Genomic DNA, 17,377 nt, shown 5'->3' with positions numbered 1-17,377 from the left:
TGTGGCCTCCCATCCTCCTGCAGTAGAGTCCATGCTACATGGCTAAATCCATGCTGCCCTCAGCCACTCCCTCCCTGGGCAACCTTGTGTTCTTTGCCCCAAAGCTGTGCCCTTGTTCTGTCTTAAGAGTTGACAAGTTTCTGTTGATTCAGCTTGAGATACTCCTTTCTCTACCTGAGGAGGCCAATGTCTCTTCAGGTCTCAGAACAAGCATCTATCTGAGAAGCCTCCTTATCCTCTCTCCCAGCAATCCATGAATCTGCCTCCTCCTCCTAGACAGTCACACCTGTGAAGGCATCCAGCCATCTCCAAGACACCCAGCGCTCCTGGGGAACTCCTTTGATGGAAGACCCCACCTCAGTCACATCACTTCTCATCCTAAATATCCATCAGTCCTGGACCCACAATAAAAATGAGTGAAATACTACTAGCCAATGCTGGCTTCTAGTGTCATACTGCTGAGGAAGCCATGAAAGAAGGGAGAAATCCAGGGACTTGACTGGTCTACAAGGTTAAGACACATGACAGAGATTAAGCTCCCATGAGCAGGAGCTCAATCTCTTTTGGAAGGAAATATTACTTCCAAAGAGGAAAGAAAGATCCACAGAAAAAGATTTTGTTTTTCTGATTTGCACTTACACGTCTTAGTGAGGTACATCCACAGCTAAAATATGCAGGAAGTCTGCTGGTTCCAACCCTGAGCAACCAGCAGAGCACCCGGCAACCCCCCATAATTGGCAGCCTGTAAACTGGATGTCGAGCACTGTCGATTACTGAAAAGGGACACCTAGAGGCCAGAAGTTACAGCAAGAGCTTTGCTGAGTGAATGAATGAAAGAGCGGAGGGACCAGAGAGGATGGATTGTATCTGGACTAATAAAGCTGGGGCAGAGAGAAGACCAGCTCTGAAGTACATTGTTGCTGAGCCCAGTCATTTCCGTGATGAGAGAGCCCAGGTTGAATGGTACAGTCCTTAGACTTACAGCAGGTGTGGAATATGACTGGGGTGGACTTCGGAGAGGCCCAGGGGTGCTGGGTAAGAGATGCTGTAGTCTGAAGGGAACAGGAGAAGGGTGTCCAGCCGCCTAAGGTGATGACCCAGGGACCATTCCAAATCCTGCTGACTCCCTCAGGCTCTTCTCCCAGTCTTCAGGAAGGTGAATGGACTTGGGCTCTCTGCTTTGTCACACCCCAGTACTTGCCCTGGGGATATAAGATTATGAAACTACACAAATGGTATGCCTCTACTTCATGTAGGAACAGAGAAACAAGATGTATCCCATTTGTTTACAATAAAAATAAATTTTAAAAAATTATAAATAATAAAAAAAAAGATTATGAAACATTCATGAATCAGTTACTGAGGTGACCATGCAGATCTGCTCTCCACAGAGGGTAGGCCCTAGACAGTGTGTCCTGGATGCCAGCTACAGGCTGAGGACTGAGGCTGCACTGGACACCCTCGGCTCTGGGGAAGCGGTTGAGTGGAGGGGTGCAAGGTTGGGGGTCTCAGTGTAGAATGGAGTCCCACAACATTTTAGGAATCCCAAGGCTGCACTGTTCTCTGTGCTGGGCCCTCTGCCTTCTCGGCAGCCTGATCCTTAGCACTGGGGAAACCAGGATTCACTGAAACGTGCGCTTTGGAAACAGGATTCCTGCAACATGGCAAAGGGCTCAGACTTCTAGCGGATGTGGAACAGGACTGGGGTGGACCTCAGACAGGCCCAAGGGCCTCCCTGGGGAGATCAAAAGGGCTGGGAACAAAGTTATGATTGTCAAAGAGTGTCATCTGCATGTACCAATAAGTTTAAACAGCTGAAAATAGGGAAATGAGACTAAAAAGGAAGGAACTGTACATATCAGTAAATTGTATATATCAGGCTACTAAATTTCAAACACCCCAAGAAGGGCAATGTTATTAAATCCCATTTATGGATGAAGACAAGAATCAGGGCAGTTCAGTGACATACCAAAGGACGCACAGCTAGAAATGGGAGGAACCAGGGTTCCAATCAGGTGTTTCTGATTCTACACCTCCCCAGTGGTGGTGGCCTGCTTCTTTTAGGGCACTAGTGAGAGCCACAATTGAGCTGTCTCCAAAGTTCCTGGGAGGCCAGGAACAGTCATGGGACTTCCTCTCTCTCCTCCAGGGCTTCAAGGAAGGCATGCATAAAGATATAGCTGCCAAGTGTGGAAACTGCAGACCCACAAAGCTGGCTCAGCCAAATCAGCATCTTCACCAGAAGAAGGGACTCTGCCTTGCAGTGAGCTGGCCCTCGGCTTCCTTAAAGCATCAACCATGAAGCTGAGGACACAGGACAATCTGCCCCTGTATTGTTCTCTGAGGCTGCCCTCTGTTCAAGTGCAGGACCTTTGCAAACCCCTACTGCACAGGGGAACCCCCACACTGCTAATGGTTGCCCCAACTCCACCCCAAACCTCTGCCTGTCTTCATCTCCATGTCTCCATCAACTAGCTGAGAAAGGATTTGTCTCCTTATGGCAGCAGGGAAGCAAGGTCAGCCAAAGTCTGAGCAGACATGTTGCTTGTGCCACTTTGGGGGCCCTAGGGAGCTCCCAATCCTGTAATTCGGTCCTGGGTTTCCCTTGGATTTGGGTTGTAACCTCCCACCAGGAGCTCTGAGACTCAGGTTTGGACAGAAAGGAGGAAAGAAGGACAAACACTGCAATCCGTTCTCCTTGCACAGCATGTGAATGTGCTCAATGTCTCTGAATTGGGCAATTAAAATGCTACCAATGGCAATGCCCTCTAAATTCTATACTGATGAACAAAGGAAATGATTCTCACAGGTTAATGACTCCCACATCTTACTGAGGCTGCTCTTGTCACAGTTTAAGCTCTGAACTGGAAATGACCATGATTGTGGGGAGACCGGGAACATGGACAGTGCAGAAACCTGTTGCCTTTCACCTTGACTTAGGTTTCTGACTGGTTGCTATCTCAGAATCTCACTAGAAGCACTCACCTGCATGCTGGACTGAGTTCACACTAGTCACAATCAAAGGCTATGTGATTTTCTGAGCAACATGCACACCTGTACCTGGGGCTTCTTTCCACCTCAGAGGCTGCACTTGATTCTTGGGGAAATGTGCTACCACTTCTACCTCCCTGGATATATTTTCCACATACAACCCAAGAGAAGCACACACCATAACACACACGAGGTGCATGCGGACTGATCTTTTTGCTCCCAGCTAAAGCATACGTATGGCTCAGTCCTCCTGCAGTAGAGTCCGTGCTATATAACCTGGTTGTGGCCTGCATGCCCAGGCCCCTGTTGCCCTCAGCCACTCTCTCCCTGGGCAGGCATGTCTCCATGTTTCTCTAAAACAGGTGCATTTGTTTTGCCTCAGGACTGCAGGCCTCTGGACCCTCAGTTTGAGAGGCTCCGATCTTGGCCTGTGGAGGCCCACTCACTTTGGGTCATGACCCAAGATTCTTCCTCGAGAAGCTGCATTTTCCTCTCTCCCACTGGGCCACACATCTGTCTCCACTTCCCAGCCCTTGTCACAGCTGTGAGGACATTCACCTGTCCCCCAGACACCCATGCTCTTGAGGTGCTCCTTCAATGTAAGTGCCCTCAATGGCCACGTCTCTGCTCATCTCAGGTCCCCATTGGCCCCTGGCCCACAATAAACATGAGTGAAATACCACTAACCAATGCTGGCTTCTGGTGTCATCCTGCTCAGGCAGCCATGAGAGGAGAAAGTCAGGGATGGGAGTGGTCTGCAAGGATAGGGCGCATGGCACAGTTTGAGCTCAGTTTGGATATTTCCCTTCCAGAGAGGAGAGAAAGTTGCACAGAGAAAGAATTTTGTTCTTCTGATTTGCACTTGCATGTCTTAGTGAGGTACATCCTCGGCTAAAATATGCAGGAAGTCCGCTGACTCCAGCCCTGAGCAACCACCAGAGTATTTGCCCATGGTCAGCGGTCTGTCAGCTGAATGTCACCTGAACTGCTGGCCGCTCTGCAGGGACACCTGAAGACCAGCAGCTGCAGCAGGAGCTTTGTGGAATGAAAGAAGGAAGAAGAGGAGGGACCGAGGAGGTGAGCGTGGGAACTGCCAAGGATGGATTTTACCTGGACTAGGAAAGCTTGGGTGGGGAGAAATCCAGCTGTGAAGCACCTTGTTGCTGAGCCAGAGGACCCTGACTGCTATGGGAGACCCCAGGGTGAGAGGCACAGAATCCTGGATATTAGCAGATATGAGCAAGGATCAGAATTAGCCTCAGAGTGGGTCAAGTTTGCTGGATGAGATGCAGTGTGGCTTTAAGCAAATAGGAAGTGGGTGGCAGGACTCCCACAAGAGGCAGATCACTCAGCCATTCCAGATCCTTCTTTCCTGGCAGATCTTTTACCTAGGGCTAACAAAGGTGTGTGGAACTTGGACTCCCTTCTCCATCACAAGCCAGATCCAACACCCTGGAGTTTATGATTAACAAGTATCCAGAAGCCAGGTGACGTGGGCAACCAGGTCTCTCCCCAGAAGTAGGGAGGGTGCTAGACAGTCTCTCCTGGATGCCAGTCCTAGGCTGAGGCCTGAGGCCAACCTGGACCCCCGTGTCTCTGTGGTAGTATGCGAAAGAAAATGGGTGCAAGGTCAGGGGTCTAAGCAGGCCTAGAGTCCCATACTTGGTAGAAGTCTCAAGGCCAGGATGATATGAGTGCTTAGTCCTTTGCCTTCTCAGCAGTCAAACCTCTCATCAGGCAGGCTTTGCTGAACCTTGTGCTTAGGAACACAGGATTCCTCCAGTGTGAATCCTGGATAGAATCCAAAGGGCTGGGAAAATGTGGTTTGACTGCCACAGGGAACCATCCTCATGTACCAAGAGTTTAGAGAGCCCACAATGGGTTAATGAGGGGGAAGGGACTGCATTCATCACAGCTTTATGGGAGTTATCTATGAAATCTTCAGAATAAATCTAGGAGGCAGCTATTATTTTTCCCTGTTCTGCTGATGAAGACACACAGGCTCAGAGAGCTTTAGCGACATACCCAATTCCCCACAGCTAGAGAGGGAGAATCCACGGTTCAGATCAGGTGTTGTGAGGCACACCATTCAGCAGGGTCTCTGTGGTTTCTGGAGGCCTGGTGACAGAGGGACATTCACATGGCTTCTTTTCCAGGGTTGCCTGGAAGGTCATCAGGCAGGCCTAGCTGCCTCTGCTGGACCTTGAGTCTGCACACACACAAGTCTCCCCATGGCTCCTGATCACATCTGCAAGTACCAGGAGAGTGACAACAAAAGTGTCCTGGCCCTCTTCTCCAGTGGGAAGACTGAGCACATCCCTCCCATGTTCTGCTACATACTGATGCTGCCCCAAACCTTCCTGCTCTTACTTGGGGTGCCCCTCACCCAACTCCTGGTCACTGGCTCCTGGCTCCTGCCATCTTGTCTACTGTTGTCCTCCTCATTTTGCGGGGGCACCTTTCTATATACTCCTGGAAGTCTCATGTGGCCCTGTGTTTGCACACAGACCTGGCTGACATCACCAAATCCCACATGAGTGTGTGTGGCTCTGCTACTGGGTGGCTGAGTCTAAGGGGCAGGTATGGGCACAGTGAGTGCTCTCCTGGTGGCAGGAAGTAACTGCAGCTGCTTCACCTCTCAGTGGTCATGGAACACTGAGGTATAGGATCGCAAAAGTCCTATCAGGACTCTCTTCCACTTTGCCCAAGCCCAGAGCTACGATGAAGTTGTTCTTTAGACTACCATGGTATGATATAGTGCTGTGGTCATCTATCAGAATATGGGCTTCCTGAAGACAGGTCAGTCTTCCTTTGGACGGGTTGGAATTTATCAGCCATTACTAACTTTCATTTAAGGTATCATCTCCCATCTGTTCCAGAAGAGGGACTAGGACCTATTTTCTTGTGTATCAGTCAGGATCTGATCATCTCTACTCTAGTAACAAGCAAACCCTGACATTTAGGTGGTATAAACAATAAAAGCCCAGTGCTCTTGCACAATTGAGTCCAATGTGTTGGATAGTGTGTGTGAGCACCAGGGTCTCTGCTTCAGTCTTTTTGGATTGTCCCCTTTTGAGTTATCTATTCACAAAACAATGTTGCATAAAACCAACAGAAAACAATAATACACATACATTATGCTTTAGTGCCTGTGGGAAAGCAGGTTCTGCTAGGCTTGGCTGGGCAGCACATGGGCCTCAGGTGGCCTTTTCTAATGTCCTGGGTTGAATGAAGTGCCAAGGATACTGGGCTGCATCCATTTCCGCCTTAAGCAGGGTTCAAGGTCACTGCAGAAGAGCAAAGCCTATAGCAGAATGGAGAAATAGCTTTTCTGAGTTCCTGAAAGTGTCACCTGTGGAAACTTCCAGGCTAGGAGGGAGAAATGGAGTTGGCTCTGTAATAGAGGAGCTGCAGAGCCACAGAGCACAGGGGTGGCATGAAGCCCCCTACCGTGTGGGGAGAATTGGGACAGGGACTTGCTCTACCTCCACTCCTTCCTGGTCCCTGGCTCGTGGGAAGAAGTTGGGTGAGAATGGAGGGAGGCAGGTTTTCATGGGAAGACCTGGATATGGGACAACCCTCAAGGCGCTGGCCGAACCCAGTCCCAAGGGCCTACACAACTGAGGGGAGGTCAGTCATGACCCTTCCTGTTTGTCTAGAAGACCACATGGGATTGGCAAGTAGACCAGATCTGCTATGCTTGGGAATCAGTCAGAACCAGACTCTCTCTCCAAATGCTGAGGGAGTTTAGAACTCCACAGGTGCCTCAGGCCTGATTTTGTCATCCTAGAAGCTTCTGACACAAGGGTGAGTTGGGTGGTGGTTCGGTGCTGATGTTAGCAGGGTTGTCCCTCTGAAGCTCTCACAGGTTTCCCTCGACCCAGAGGCTGAGCTCCTGCTGCTCCAGGGAGTCCAGGTACCCCTTCGTCAGGTCTTGTGACCCTGGAGCAGTTTGGAGGTCATTTCCCTCCGTGGTAGTGTCTTCTGCTCACAGCCCATTTCCACTGAGACAGGCAGGTCATATCCTGCCCCATCCTGCCAACAGGCCCATGTCACAGGCCTATTTCATGTAGGCAGAGATCTTTGCCATGCTATGGGATCATACCATAAATAAGTGGTTATCCAGAACCCCAGTCTGAAATCTGCCCCCTCGATGCAACTCTAAGCGCTGCTGGCCTTGATGGCCAGCTGCAACACTCTGTGATAGCACACCCCCACCTTCAGGTCTGCCTCCTTCGTGCTTCTCAAATCCTCAACTATCCACAGGTGTTGGCCTCCCCTGCTATTCACATCACGTGTCTTTTGTCCCCTGACCTGTGATGTAGCTTCTTAATGTTGGGCCCTCAGGACGGTCCCTGTGAGTTGGAGAGGAGGAGGCCATGTGGGCCCTCCCTTTCTCTGCTGCCAGCAACTCTCCTTGCCCAGCAAGAACAGTGCCTCCAGGACAATTCCCAGTGGGCACAGAGCTGGCACAGACATGAAGAAAGTCCACAGTGGTGCCTGTGCTTTGAGAGTTCATTCAATAGCAGGGAATGAGTTTTACTCCTCCCAGATGTACATGGTCAGAGGACAGGAGGACAAGGAGGTCAAGGAAGGGCCCAGAATGGAAAGGCTGTCATGGTAAAGTGAGGGGGAGTTCTGGGCACTGGGGATGGCCATCCAAAGACACCACCTCAACAATGGTTAAGGCTTCCTGCAGGGACCAGATCCTCTACCTCTGGAAACTCACAGAAAGAACTTCAGCTTGGCCTTATGCTCTAACTCCTGTCCTCACTCCCCAAACATAGTCATCTGCTCTAGTTTGATCAGTAAGGAAGCTCCATTCTGCTGGAGGCCTATGAACACCATGGAACAGTCTCTCTTTCTCACCATCCCTACCTTGGTGCGCTGAGTACCACTTCCTTCAGGGGAGGGATGACTCCTTTGGAAAGTTCACTTCTGACCATGGAGGAAGCCCTTGACCTGCCTGCATTGTGCCCTCCTTGGGATTTATTCTGTTGGTCCTCACAGTTGGGTTCCCAAAAGTGTTGCTGCATTCCCTGAATACCCGTTGAAAACATGGGTGGACAGAAAGCCTTTAATGTCCCCAAGACCTGTGTTTGTGCATTGGGGAGGGTATTTCTGGGTCAAGGAGTGGGCTAAGGAGAAAAGGGAGATGCATCTTGTAGAGTACCTCAGACTGCAGTACTCTACAAGATAAACAAGGCATTTTTCTGATAGGAAGTGTGCAAATCCAAAGGTGATTATGCAGACAGTTTGGGGCGTTACTAGATTTGGGAGAGAGGTCAATGGGGAGGGATGGCCCCAGTAGTACAAGGTCCCTCTTCAGCTGAAGTGGATGTTTTGGGATTTGATGTAGGTGGTGGTGGCACAACAGTGTGAATATACCCATGTCACAGATTTTACACTTTGTCGGCTCACTTCATGTCACATCAATATCATCTAAAAAATTAGAAGCAAAGTGTTTGAATGTCTCTGAATCCATAAGGAGCATCTAAAGATTAGAGAGAGCCATGATGTTGAAGTTTTCTAAGAGGTGACTGTTGTTCACAGAACTAGGGGACGCTGCCCCTTTGGCCCCAGATTCACAAATCAGGGACAGGAGTCAGACAGGAGAAGACACATATTAGAGTGGAGTTGTATTTGAACCCAAGTCTGTTTGACTACAAAATTCATATTTGCACCAAAAGGCAGGTCTGCTCTCAGAGCAAATCTGGTAGTAGGGAGCCTGAGCCTATGCACTACCCGAGGAATACAAATCTGCAAATCCACATAAAGGATTCTTGGAAGGGGCTGTGTTAAGGAGGGAGGGACAGGGAAGCTTGTTTTGTGGCTCCCCAGTCAATGAACCTCTTCCCAGTTTCTGTACAACTTAGATTTCATAAGCTGCACCAAGTTTTTGAGGCAGTTTGGTGGCCTCATCCCTGGGGCCATGTCCTCCTGGGACCTCTGCATCGGACTCCATCCCAACCCCTATGGTACCGAGTGAGGCATCCATGTCCTGCCTCCAGCTTCACTCATTTCAACTACACCAGGCTCCTCAGAGGACCCCAGGCCCTTAGTCAGTGCCACATTCTCCACACAGATTCGTGCCCCGTGGTGTCGCCGTCCCCAGGCCTCCTCTTTTGCACAAGGCAGCTGTCTACTGTTGGGTGCCTGTCAGCTGCTGTCAGCATTGCCGGTGCTGAAAAGGACCCTGTAGCCCCACCGCAGGGTCAAGAGCATTGCTCAGTGAGTGAAGGCAGGAAAGGAGAGGCTGCAGAGGAGGCCAGTGTGGGGACTGCCAAGAGTGAATTTTACCTGGACCAGTAGAGCTGAGGTGCGGAGAGGCCCAGCTGTGAAGCACCTTGTTGCTGAGCCGGGGGACCCCATCTATTGCCTGTGATGAGAGCCCAAGGTTAGTGGCACAGTCCTGAGATCCTGATGTGTGGGAAGCACTGGGGTGGACTTGAGAGAGCACTGGGCGGGAATGTGAGAGATGCTGTGACCTGAGGTGCCGGACTTCCTATGGTGAGGAGCCATGGACTGGGCTGGATCTTGCTGAACCCACAGGCCAATTTCCCAGTTAGGAAGGTGAATGGACTTGGGCACCCTGCTTTGTCTCAGCCCAGCCCTTACCCTTGGGATTTATGATTATGAAACATTCATGAATCAGCCAATGAGGTGGCCACCCAGATCTGCTCTCCACAGGTGGGCAGGCCCTAGACAGTGTCTCCTGGATGCCAGCTGGGTTCAAAGGGCTGGGTACAAGAGTTCTGATTTCATATGGTCATCTACATACACTAGTAAATTCAGAGAGCCCAACATATTTTAATTGGGCTGTATGGTGAGTATTCAGATTTTTTTGCTGTGAGTAAAATACCTGAGAAGAACACAGAGAAAGAATGATTTATTTTGCATCATGTTTCAGAGGATCCGATTCTTCTTTGCCTGTTTCTAAGGTAGCAGCAGGATGGTGATGGATCATGACAGAGATAAGATGCTAAGTAAGCCGCAGGCAGCCCCAGGCTGCAGGAAAGACAATCCCCTCTAGGGCACGCCCCCAGTGACCTACTTCCTACAACTGGGTCCCACCTCCCAGTAGTTCATTCAGCTCTTCATGGTTTAGTCCATTGATAAGGCCAGAGCCCTCATGAGCCTAAAAGTCCTGCTCCAAACCTTGCTGCATTGAGGACTATGCTTTCAATACATGAACTTTGGGGGAACATTCCAGATTCAAACCTTACTATGCCCCTCACCCACAACCACACAAGCACTCAAAAAGTTCCCTTCAATGGAATAATCCATTGATAGTTGAATGGACTACTGGGAGGCGTGTCCTAGATGGAGGAAGTAGGTCACTGGGGCGTGCCCTGCAAGGGGTGTTATCTCCCAGGTCCCTCTTCTCTCTCTCTCTTTCTGTCTCTCTTGCTGGTCCTCTATCAGTTTCCCGACTGCCTTGAATTCATCAGCTTTCCTCCACCACAAACTTCCGCCTTGACGTTTCTGCCCTGCAGCCAGCTGACAAAGGACTGAACTTTAAAACCGTGAGCAAAAATTAATCTTTCCTCCTCTCTTGTCAGGTATTTTGATCACAAGATGAAAAGTTGACTCACACAGAGGGGTGGGGACTGTATATGTCAGTGCTTTACATAAGTCATTCTTTTAAATTTCAAAACAACTGTTGAAGGCTGCTGATATTTTACCCTCTTCTGCAGATGAAGACAACAGAGGCTCAGAGGTTAAGAGACAGGCCCAAGGACACACAGCTAGAAATGGGAGGAACCAGGGTTTCATCAGGTGTTTCTTTTCCTACACCTCCTCCCGGTGGTGCTGGCCTGTTTCTTTCTGGGTGATGGTAAAGACACATATTTGAGCTGTCTAAGTTCCCGGGTGGCTGGGGACACTCACGTGACCTCCTCTCTCTCCTCCAGGGCTTCAAGGAAGGCGTGCATAAAGGTTTAACTGCCTCTTGTGGAAACTGAAGACACGGAAGTCTCCCCATGGCTCATCATCCCATCCGCAAATACCAGGAGAGTGACCGAAAAAGGGTCCTGGACTTGTTCTCCCAAGGGATGGTGGAGCACATCCCCGCCACCTTCCATCACACACTGAAGTTGCCACAAACACTCTTGCTCTTACTTGGGGTACCTGTCTCCCTACTCCTGGCCACTGGCTCCTGGCTCCTGGCTCTTGGATCCAATGTCACTCTCCTTGTGTTCCTATGGCTCCTGGCCAGATACCCTTGGAGGAAGTATGTGGTCACGTGTTTGCACACAGACCTTGCTGACATCACTAAATCCTACCTGAGGGCCTGTGGCTCCTGCTTCTGGGTCGCCGAGTCTGGGGGACAGGTGGCAGGCATAGTGGGTGCTCTGCCAGTGGAGGACGCCCCCTTGGGGAGGAAGCAACTGCAGCTGCTTCATCTCTCTGTGGCCTTGGAGCACCGAGGTGAGGGGCTAGGGAAAGCCCTGGTTATGACTGTCCTCCAGTTTGCACGGGCTCAGGGGTACAGTGAGGTTATCCTTGATACTAGCATAGTACAGCAGGCTGCTCTGACCCTCTACCTGCGCATGGGCTTCCAGAAGACAGGAGAGTACTTCTTTAACAAGATCTTTAGACTAGTGAACCTTTCTATCATTCGTTTAATGTACTACCTCCCATCTGCACAGGAAGGAGACCCATGAGCTACTGTCTTGTGTATCAGTCAGGATCTGATTGACAGTCCTGTAGCACAAGGAAATCTGGCATTTTGGTGTAACAAAGAATGCAAACTCATTGCTGGTGCACATCTGAGTCCACTCTGTTTGATGGCAAGGTTGTTTTCCATTCTGTGCTTCTAGGTGACAGTGACTCATTTGACTACCACCACAATTATGTCATATAAATAAAAAGCCAAGACAATTATGCACACACACATTGCTTATATGTCTGTGGGCCAGTAGATTCTCCTGGTCTCTGGTGGGCGGCTCTCTGGGTCTCAGGATACCTATGGAAATGTCCTGGATTGACTGCAGTGCCAGTGACACTGTACTTCATCTTGTCCCAGCAGGCCAACTGTGGCAGGGTTCAAAGTCACTGCAGAGCATCCAATGCAAAAGGAGAAAGGAGAAAAGATGTTTTTATGTCCATGCAAGTGTCACTTGTGGAAACATCCCAGACTCAGGGGAGAAATGAAGCTGGCTCAGTAGTGGAGGAGCTGCAGAGTCACAGAGCAAAGGGACAGGATGTGGGCCTATGAGAAGAAATGGCACAGTGATGTACTCAACCTAGTGTTCTGTCCCTCCACAGGGTGGGACAGTGGCTGTCAATGGAAGGAGATGTTTTCATGGGGAGACCTGGGTATGGGGCAACCTCATGGGCTGGCAGAACCCATTCTCAGGGGCCAACCTGACTGAAGGGAGGTTGTGTGTGGAACCTTTCTGTGTGTCCTGGAGGAGGACGTGGGAGAGGTGAGTGTCCCAAAATTAACCCGGATTGGCACCCAGCCTGGTCCCATATGTTCAGTCTCCATATCTTCATCAGTGCCTCAGGACAGATCCAGATGGGGGAGAGTTGGGACCTGGGTCAATGCTGATTGTACAGGACTGTTGACCTCTCCCAGCTGCTTAGGCTGTATCTCCGGCATGTTCATGTGTGCTTGGAGCCTAACCCAGAGGTGGAGTCCCGACCCAGATGGTCCATGTGATACTGATCCATAAACTTCTGACCCTTAGGCAGTGTTGGGGGATCTTTCTCACCTTATTTTCTATTTCTCAGCATTGAGGGGTCACTTGGGCTACAGCCTGTTCAGTATTGGCATCCAGCCTTGTCATATGCTCATTTCACCTACATGGAAACCCTTAACCTTGCTCATGGACTTGGTCCAAACTTGAGAGACTGGTTGTCTAGGACCATAGGCCTTAGCGTCCTGTTACAGTTTTCTCCTGCCCTTGACCTTGAATATCAGCCCTAACCCTTGAACAGTCCCTCCCTTTCCTTCATGTCTGTCTCATTTGTGCTTTTATGAAATCAATAATGTATACACCCATTCTTCTGACCCTCCCCACTCCCTCCAAACTGCCATTCACATCAGGTGACTATTGTCACCTGAGCTGTGTTCTCACCTTCTCACTTAAAGGTGGGCCCTCAAGACAGGCCCTGTGTGACAGGGAGGAGGCCCTGCAGGCTTTCCCTCCTCTGCTGCCACCAGCTCTCCTTTCTAACAAGGTCAGTGCCAAAAGGAGCAGTTCCCGTGGCAAATGGCTGAGTAAGACAAAAGAGGTCCATAGTGGTCTCTGTGCTTTGAAAAGTTCATCCTATAGCAGGGAAACTGTTTTACTATCCCAGGCAGAGATGGTCAGACCCTGTTAGGGCTCAAAGGCCAGAGGGACAGGAGACCAAGGAAGGTGCCAGGATGGAAATGTTGTCATGGTAAGATGATGGGGGAGTCCAGAGCACTGGGGAAGGCCATTCCAACAGTACTGAGGGCTCCCTCAGTGGCCAGGAAACTCAGAGCCTAGAGTGCAGATTGGCTTTCCTCTTTCCTGGATCCTGCCCTCATTTCCCAGAGTCAGCTGCTCTAGTTAGCTGCAAAAGAAGCTCTCGTTCTGCTGGAGGCCTTTGAGCACCATGTTCCCTTGGCCTGGGACATTCTTAACCCTTTACACACCCATACCTCTATTTGCTCAGTACTACTACTTTCAGGTAAGGTACAGGGGTGATTGGGTTGGAAAGATAATTTCTGACCAGGGAGGAAGCCCTTTTCCTGCTTGGGTTCTGGCCCTCATTACTCCTAATGGTGGCATCCCCAAAGCAGCCTCCGCATTCCCTGGATGCCTGTAAAAAACAAGGGTGGACAAAAATCTCTTATGTCCTCAGAACCTGTGTTTGTACATTGGAGAGGCTTTACTGGCTCAAGGGGTGGACTAACGGGGAAAAGAGAGATACAGTAGAACCTCAGACTGTGGCACTCTACAAGATAAGCAGGAAATTCTGCCATGAGATCAGAGATAAATGTGCAAATTCAACAGAGGTTGTGCAGACAGTGTGTGGTGTTGCCAGCATTAGGGAGAAGAGACAACGGAAGCAATGGTTCCTGGAGCACAAGGACTCTCTCGACAGATGGGAATGTTTGGGGATTTGGTAAAGATGGTGGTGGCAGATCGTGAATGTTAATAAATGTTGGCAACGATTACACTTTTACATGGGTTCATTTTAGTAGACTTCATCTAAAATATTAAAAGAGTTTAGACAAGTCAAAAACTCTCAAGGAGGATATAACAGTTAGAAGGAGCAATGGTGTCAAGGGTTTTTCTTAGGGAGAGAGTGGCTGTTGTGCCTAGTGGCAATGAGTATTGCCACTTTGATCCCAGATTCACAAGTCAGGAAAAGGGCTCAGAGAGGTGAAGACATAATAGACATTAACGAGGATTTGATCCTTGGTCTGTTTGACTCCTAAATCCATACTTCCATCCATAGGCAGCCCTGCCCTCAGAGCCAATCTGGTTGTAGGGAACCCGAAGAATAGACATTTACAGCCTACCTGTAAGACAAGAAATTGCAAATTCAGAGAGGAATTCTTGGAAGGCGCTTTGCAAGGGGGGACTTTGAACCTTAAGCCTAGTAGTTTACTCTAAATATGTCTTCCCAGTACCTGTGCTACTTGGAATACACAAGCTGCCTGTCTGTTGTTGGATCATTCTGCACACATTCACTGAGTACTACTAGAGGCCAGGTTTGTTCTGAGAACTCAGGATACATCAATGAACCAGAGAAAATGGTCCCTGCTTGGTAGCACTTACTAAATAGAAGAACAAATATGTATCCATAGCCTATCTTGAGTGTGCTGGATGGTGATGAGCAAACCTGGAGTGTAGGAAGGGGACAGGAGTGAGCAGGTGGATAGGGGTGGATCGCAACTCTTAGTAGGGTGGTTTGAGTATGAGTTGATGAAAAGGGGCCTGGCACACAACCAATGCCCGCTTGTGAGTGTCAGCAGGCAGGTGACCCACTACCTCAGTAGATTATCTAAAGACTCTGGCAAGAAGATCTAGGGCAAAGGTGAGCCTCAGGATGAGCAACTGATGAGGAGGTCTGGTCTCCCTCCATAGCAGGGCCACAATTCCGTGTGCCCAAAAGCCTTGACCCTGATGTGCAGCCACAGAAAGAGTTGTGCAGCCCAGGGCTGGCTAAAAGGGAAACTGCCCCAGGCAGGGTGTTCCCCAATGCTGTCTGGGTGGACACGGAGGGGTGGAGGAGATATGCTGTGGTTAAACGGGCAGAGGAGCTCAGGGGCTGGCAGGGGGCTTAGGAATGGACGTCAGGGGAGGGATGTCTGGAGCTCAAGGGCAGGTCAGCCCAGCCCGAGAGCCCAGACCCAGGGCCAGCTCCTCTCCAGGAGCCCACTGATGGCTCCACCTATGAGTAGTTACATGCACAAGAGCATTGGCACAACTCAGGGCCCTCTTTCTTCAGAGGACTGAGTGGGTCCTTGGGGATGCCTGCCCAGCTGGATTTTGCAAGGGTGCATCTGGGGATCAGAGGCAGGCACAGATAGGCCAGCTGGTCTGAGTAGTGAGGCCTGACCAGTGCACATTTTCTGGCATTACTCAGCAATGGCTTGACCCTGCTGCTATTGGTTCTTGGCCTGGCCAGTGTTCTGTCTTGTTCCTAAGCAGGGTTTGGCTGGGTGAAGAGCCTGAGTGCAAGGAGAAGTGAAAAACATAACCCCAAGCATCAACCACAAGTACCTGAAGTAGTTCAATGGCATTTACCCTGATGCAACCATTGCTTCATAGGGCCTTCGCAACCCATGACATCCCTAGCCCTTCTGGTACCTAAAGGAGGACTTCATGTTTTCTCTCTGGCTCTGTTCAGTTTAGACCCCACCAGGGGAAGACCCCAAGCCCAAAGTCCCACAACTCTGCAAGGGAACACAACCCACTGGAGTTGCAGTCCCCAAGCCCACTCTCTTGGGACCCCAAACATCCAGGACCCCCTTCTGGAAAGCACCCCTGAGTAGCCTCTCCACACCTGTTATGGTCCCTTGTGGTGCAGAAGGGAGCCAGCTGGTCATGAGCAAAGGGTACCTGGCACATTGCCCAGGAGAGTCAGAAATGAAAGCGCTCTTTGCCTGGCATGCACAAGGCACCTCAGGAAAAGAAAAAGAAGAAAGCAATGAAAGTGCTCTGAATTGCTCTTCCCAAATATTGTGGAGTGCCAGGAAGCCTCTAAGAGCTTCTGCTGTGGCTGAACTGGATGCCAGAGGAACAGAATGTTCCTGGCTATGGGAGCCCCCAGAGCAAGTCCTCTGGCTGCAGAGAAATGGAATGACAGTGAAATCTCCTCCCAGCACAGAGAGCCTCTCTGCAGGGGCAGGAGAGAGAGAAAACACTGTCATCACTGGAGAAGCATTAGACCTCGTGTGGCGCTCATTACAAGGAAGACCTAGTAGGTCGCGAGAGAGAAAGAGCAGTGGTCCTGTAGCACAACGAGCCCACACCACTCCACTATGACCTCACAAACACTGACCAGCCCTCCAGTAGAGGACTCCCCAGCCCCACTGGTCACTCAGCATTCATCTGCACTCATCTAGGGCACCTGCTCATCTGTTCACCAAGTGACTTTAGACAAAGAAAAAGGGATTCCAATCTTCATGATTTGCCTCTTAGAGCCATGTTAGGCTTCTCCCTCCTCCAGAGACCAGGAGGCAGGGCCCTGTCTCCTCTGATAGTCCCACTTTGAAGCAGGCACCCAGATCCCTGAGAGGAAGTCCTGTGGTTAAAGCTGGCAAAAGGCTTATTAGCTATTAAGGTTTGCACAGGTCTTAGAGGGACAGAGGAAGTTTTACAATGACATTTTCTAAAGACAATGCTCTAAGAAAAGGGAGAGAATGGAGGGGTGTGTGTGTTTCTTGGGTGTTGAGGCTTGAACACATGCTCTCAGGGATACTAAGCTGGAGCTCTAGTACTGAGCTCCTTCCAGCCTCCTTTTCTTTTCTTTTTTTTAAAAAACCAGTTAGGAGAATCCTTGTTTGCATTTTCCTTGGCTTTTACTCTGGCTCTGAGAGCAGAGGACCAAGACTCCTGGGTCCAAAACCTGGTACCATGGAACCAAAGATGACAAGGGGAAGATGTCACTCTTTCATAGCACCTCCTGGCACCAATGACAACAGAATCCACTAGCTGAGCGCTGTGTATGGTGGGTCTGTGTGTTCCTTTCTAAAGGACTCTAACCTAGGCGGGAGGAAGGAAGGGAGGCAAAGAGGAAACACTGGGGACTGAAATGGAGCAACTACATTCCATGCATGTATGATTATGTAAAAATGAACCCAGCTGATTTATGGAATTATAATGCACTAATGAAAAGATTTTTAAGCTTTTTCTCAATGGGTTTGCCGCAGAACACAGGTGTTGTGAAAACCACC

General features: G+C 50.0%; 1 protein-coding gene across 4 annotated transcripts; it reads left to right on the top strand.

The window, feature by feature from the left end:
- The first annotated feature begins 3,939 nt into the window (after window positions 1-3,939).
- Window positions 3,940-11,874, top strand: LOC124962940 (probable N-acetyltransferase CML1). Of its 4 annotated transcripts, none has more exons than XM_047522200.1 (2): window positions 3,940-4,068; window positions 10,905-11,874. In XM_047522200.1, the coding sequence occupies exon 2, from the start codon at window positions 10,974-10,976 to the stop codon at window positions 11,655-11,657; it is 684 nt and encodes a 227-aa protein (XP_047378156.1). In that variant the 5' UTR covers window positions 3,940-4,068; window positions 10,905-10,973; the 3' UTR covers window positions 11,658-11,874. The 4 variants fall into 4 exon arrangements, 2 of the variants coding, with proteins under 2 accessions (XP_047378156.1, XP_047378155.1); XR_007104616.1 differs by lacking the exon at window positions 10,905-11,874 and adding an exon at window positions 5,148-5,934 and having other exon boundaries at window positions 3,976-4,068; XM_047522199.1 differs by lacking the exon at window positions 3,940-4,068 and adding an exon at window positions 10,386-10,517.
- Window positions 11,875-17,377: the final 5,503 nt, after the last annotated feature.

This window comes from Sciurus carolinensis, chromosome 13, assembly GCF_902686445.1.
Source record: "Sciurus carolinensis chromosome 13, mSciCar1.2, whole genome shotgun sequence".
NCBI lineage: Eukaryota > Metazoa > Chordata > Mammalia > Rodentia > Sciuridae > Sciurus > Sciurus carolinensis.
The sequence above is the reverse complement of the archived record's forward strand: the minus strand, read 5'-3'. Positions and strand labels throughout refer to the sequence as shown.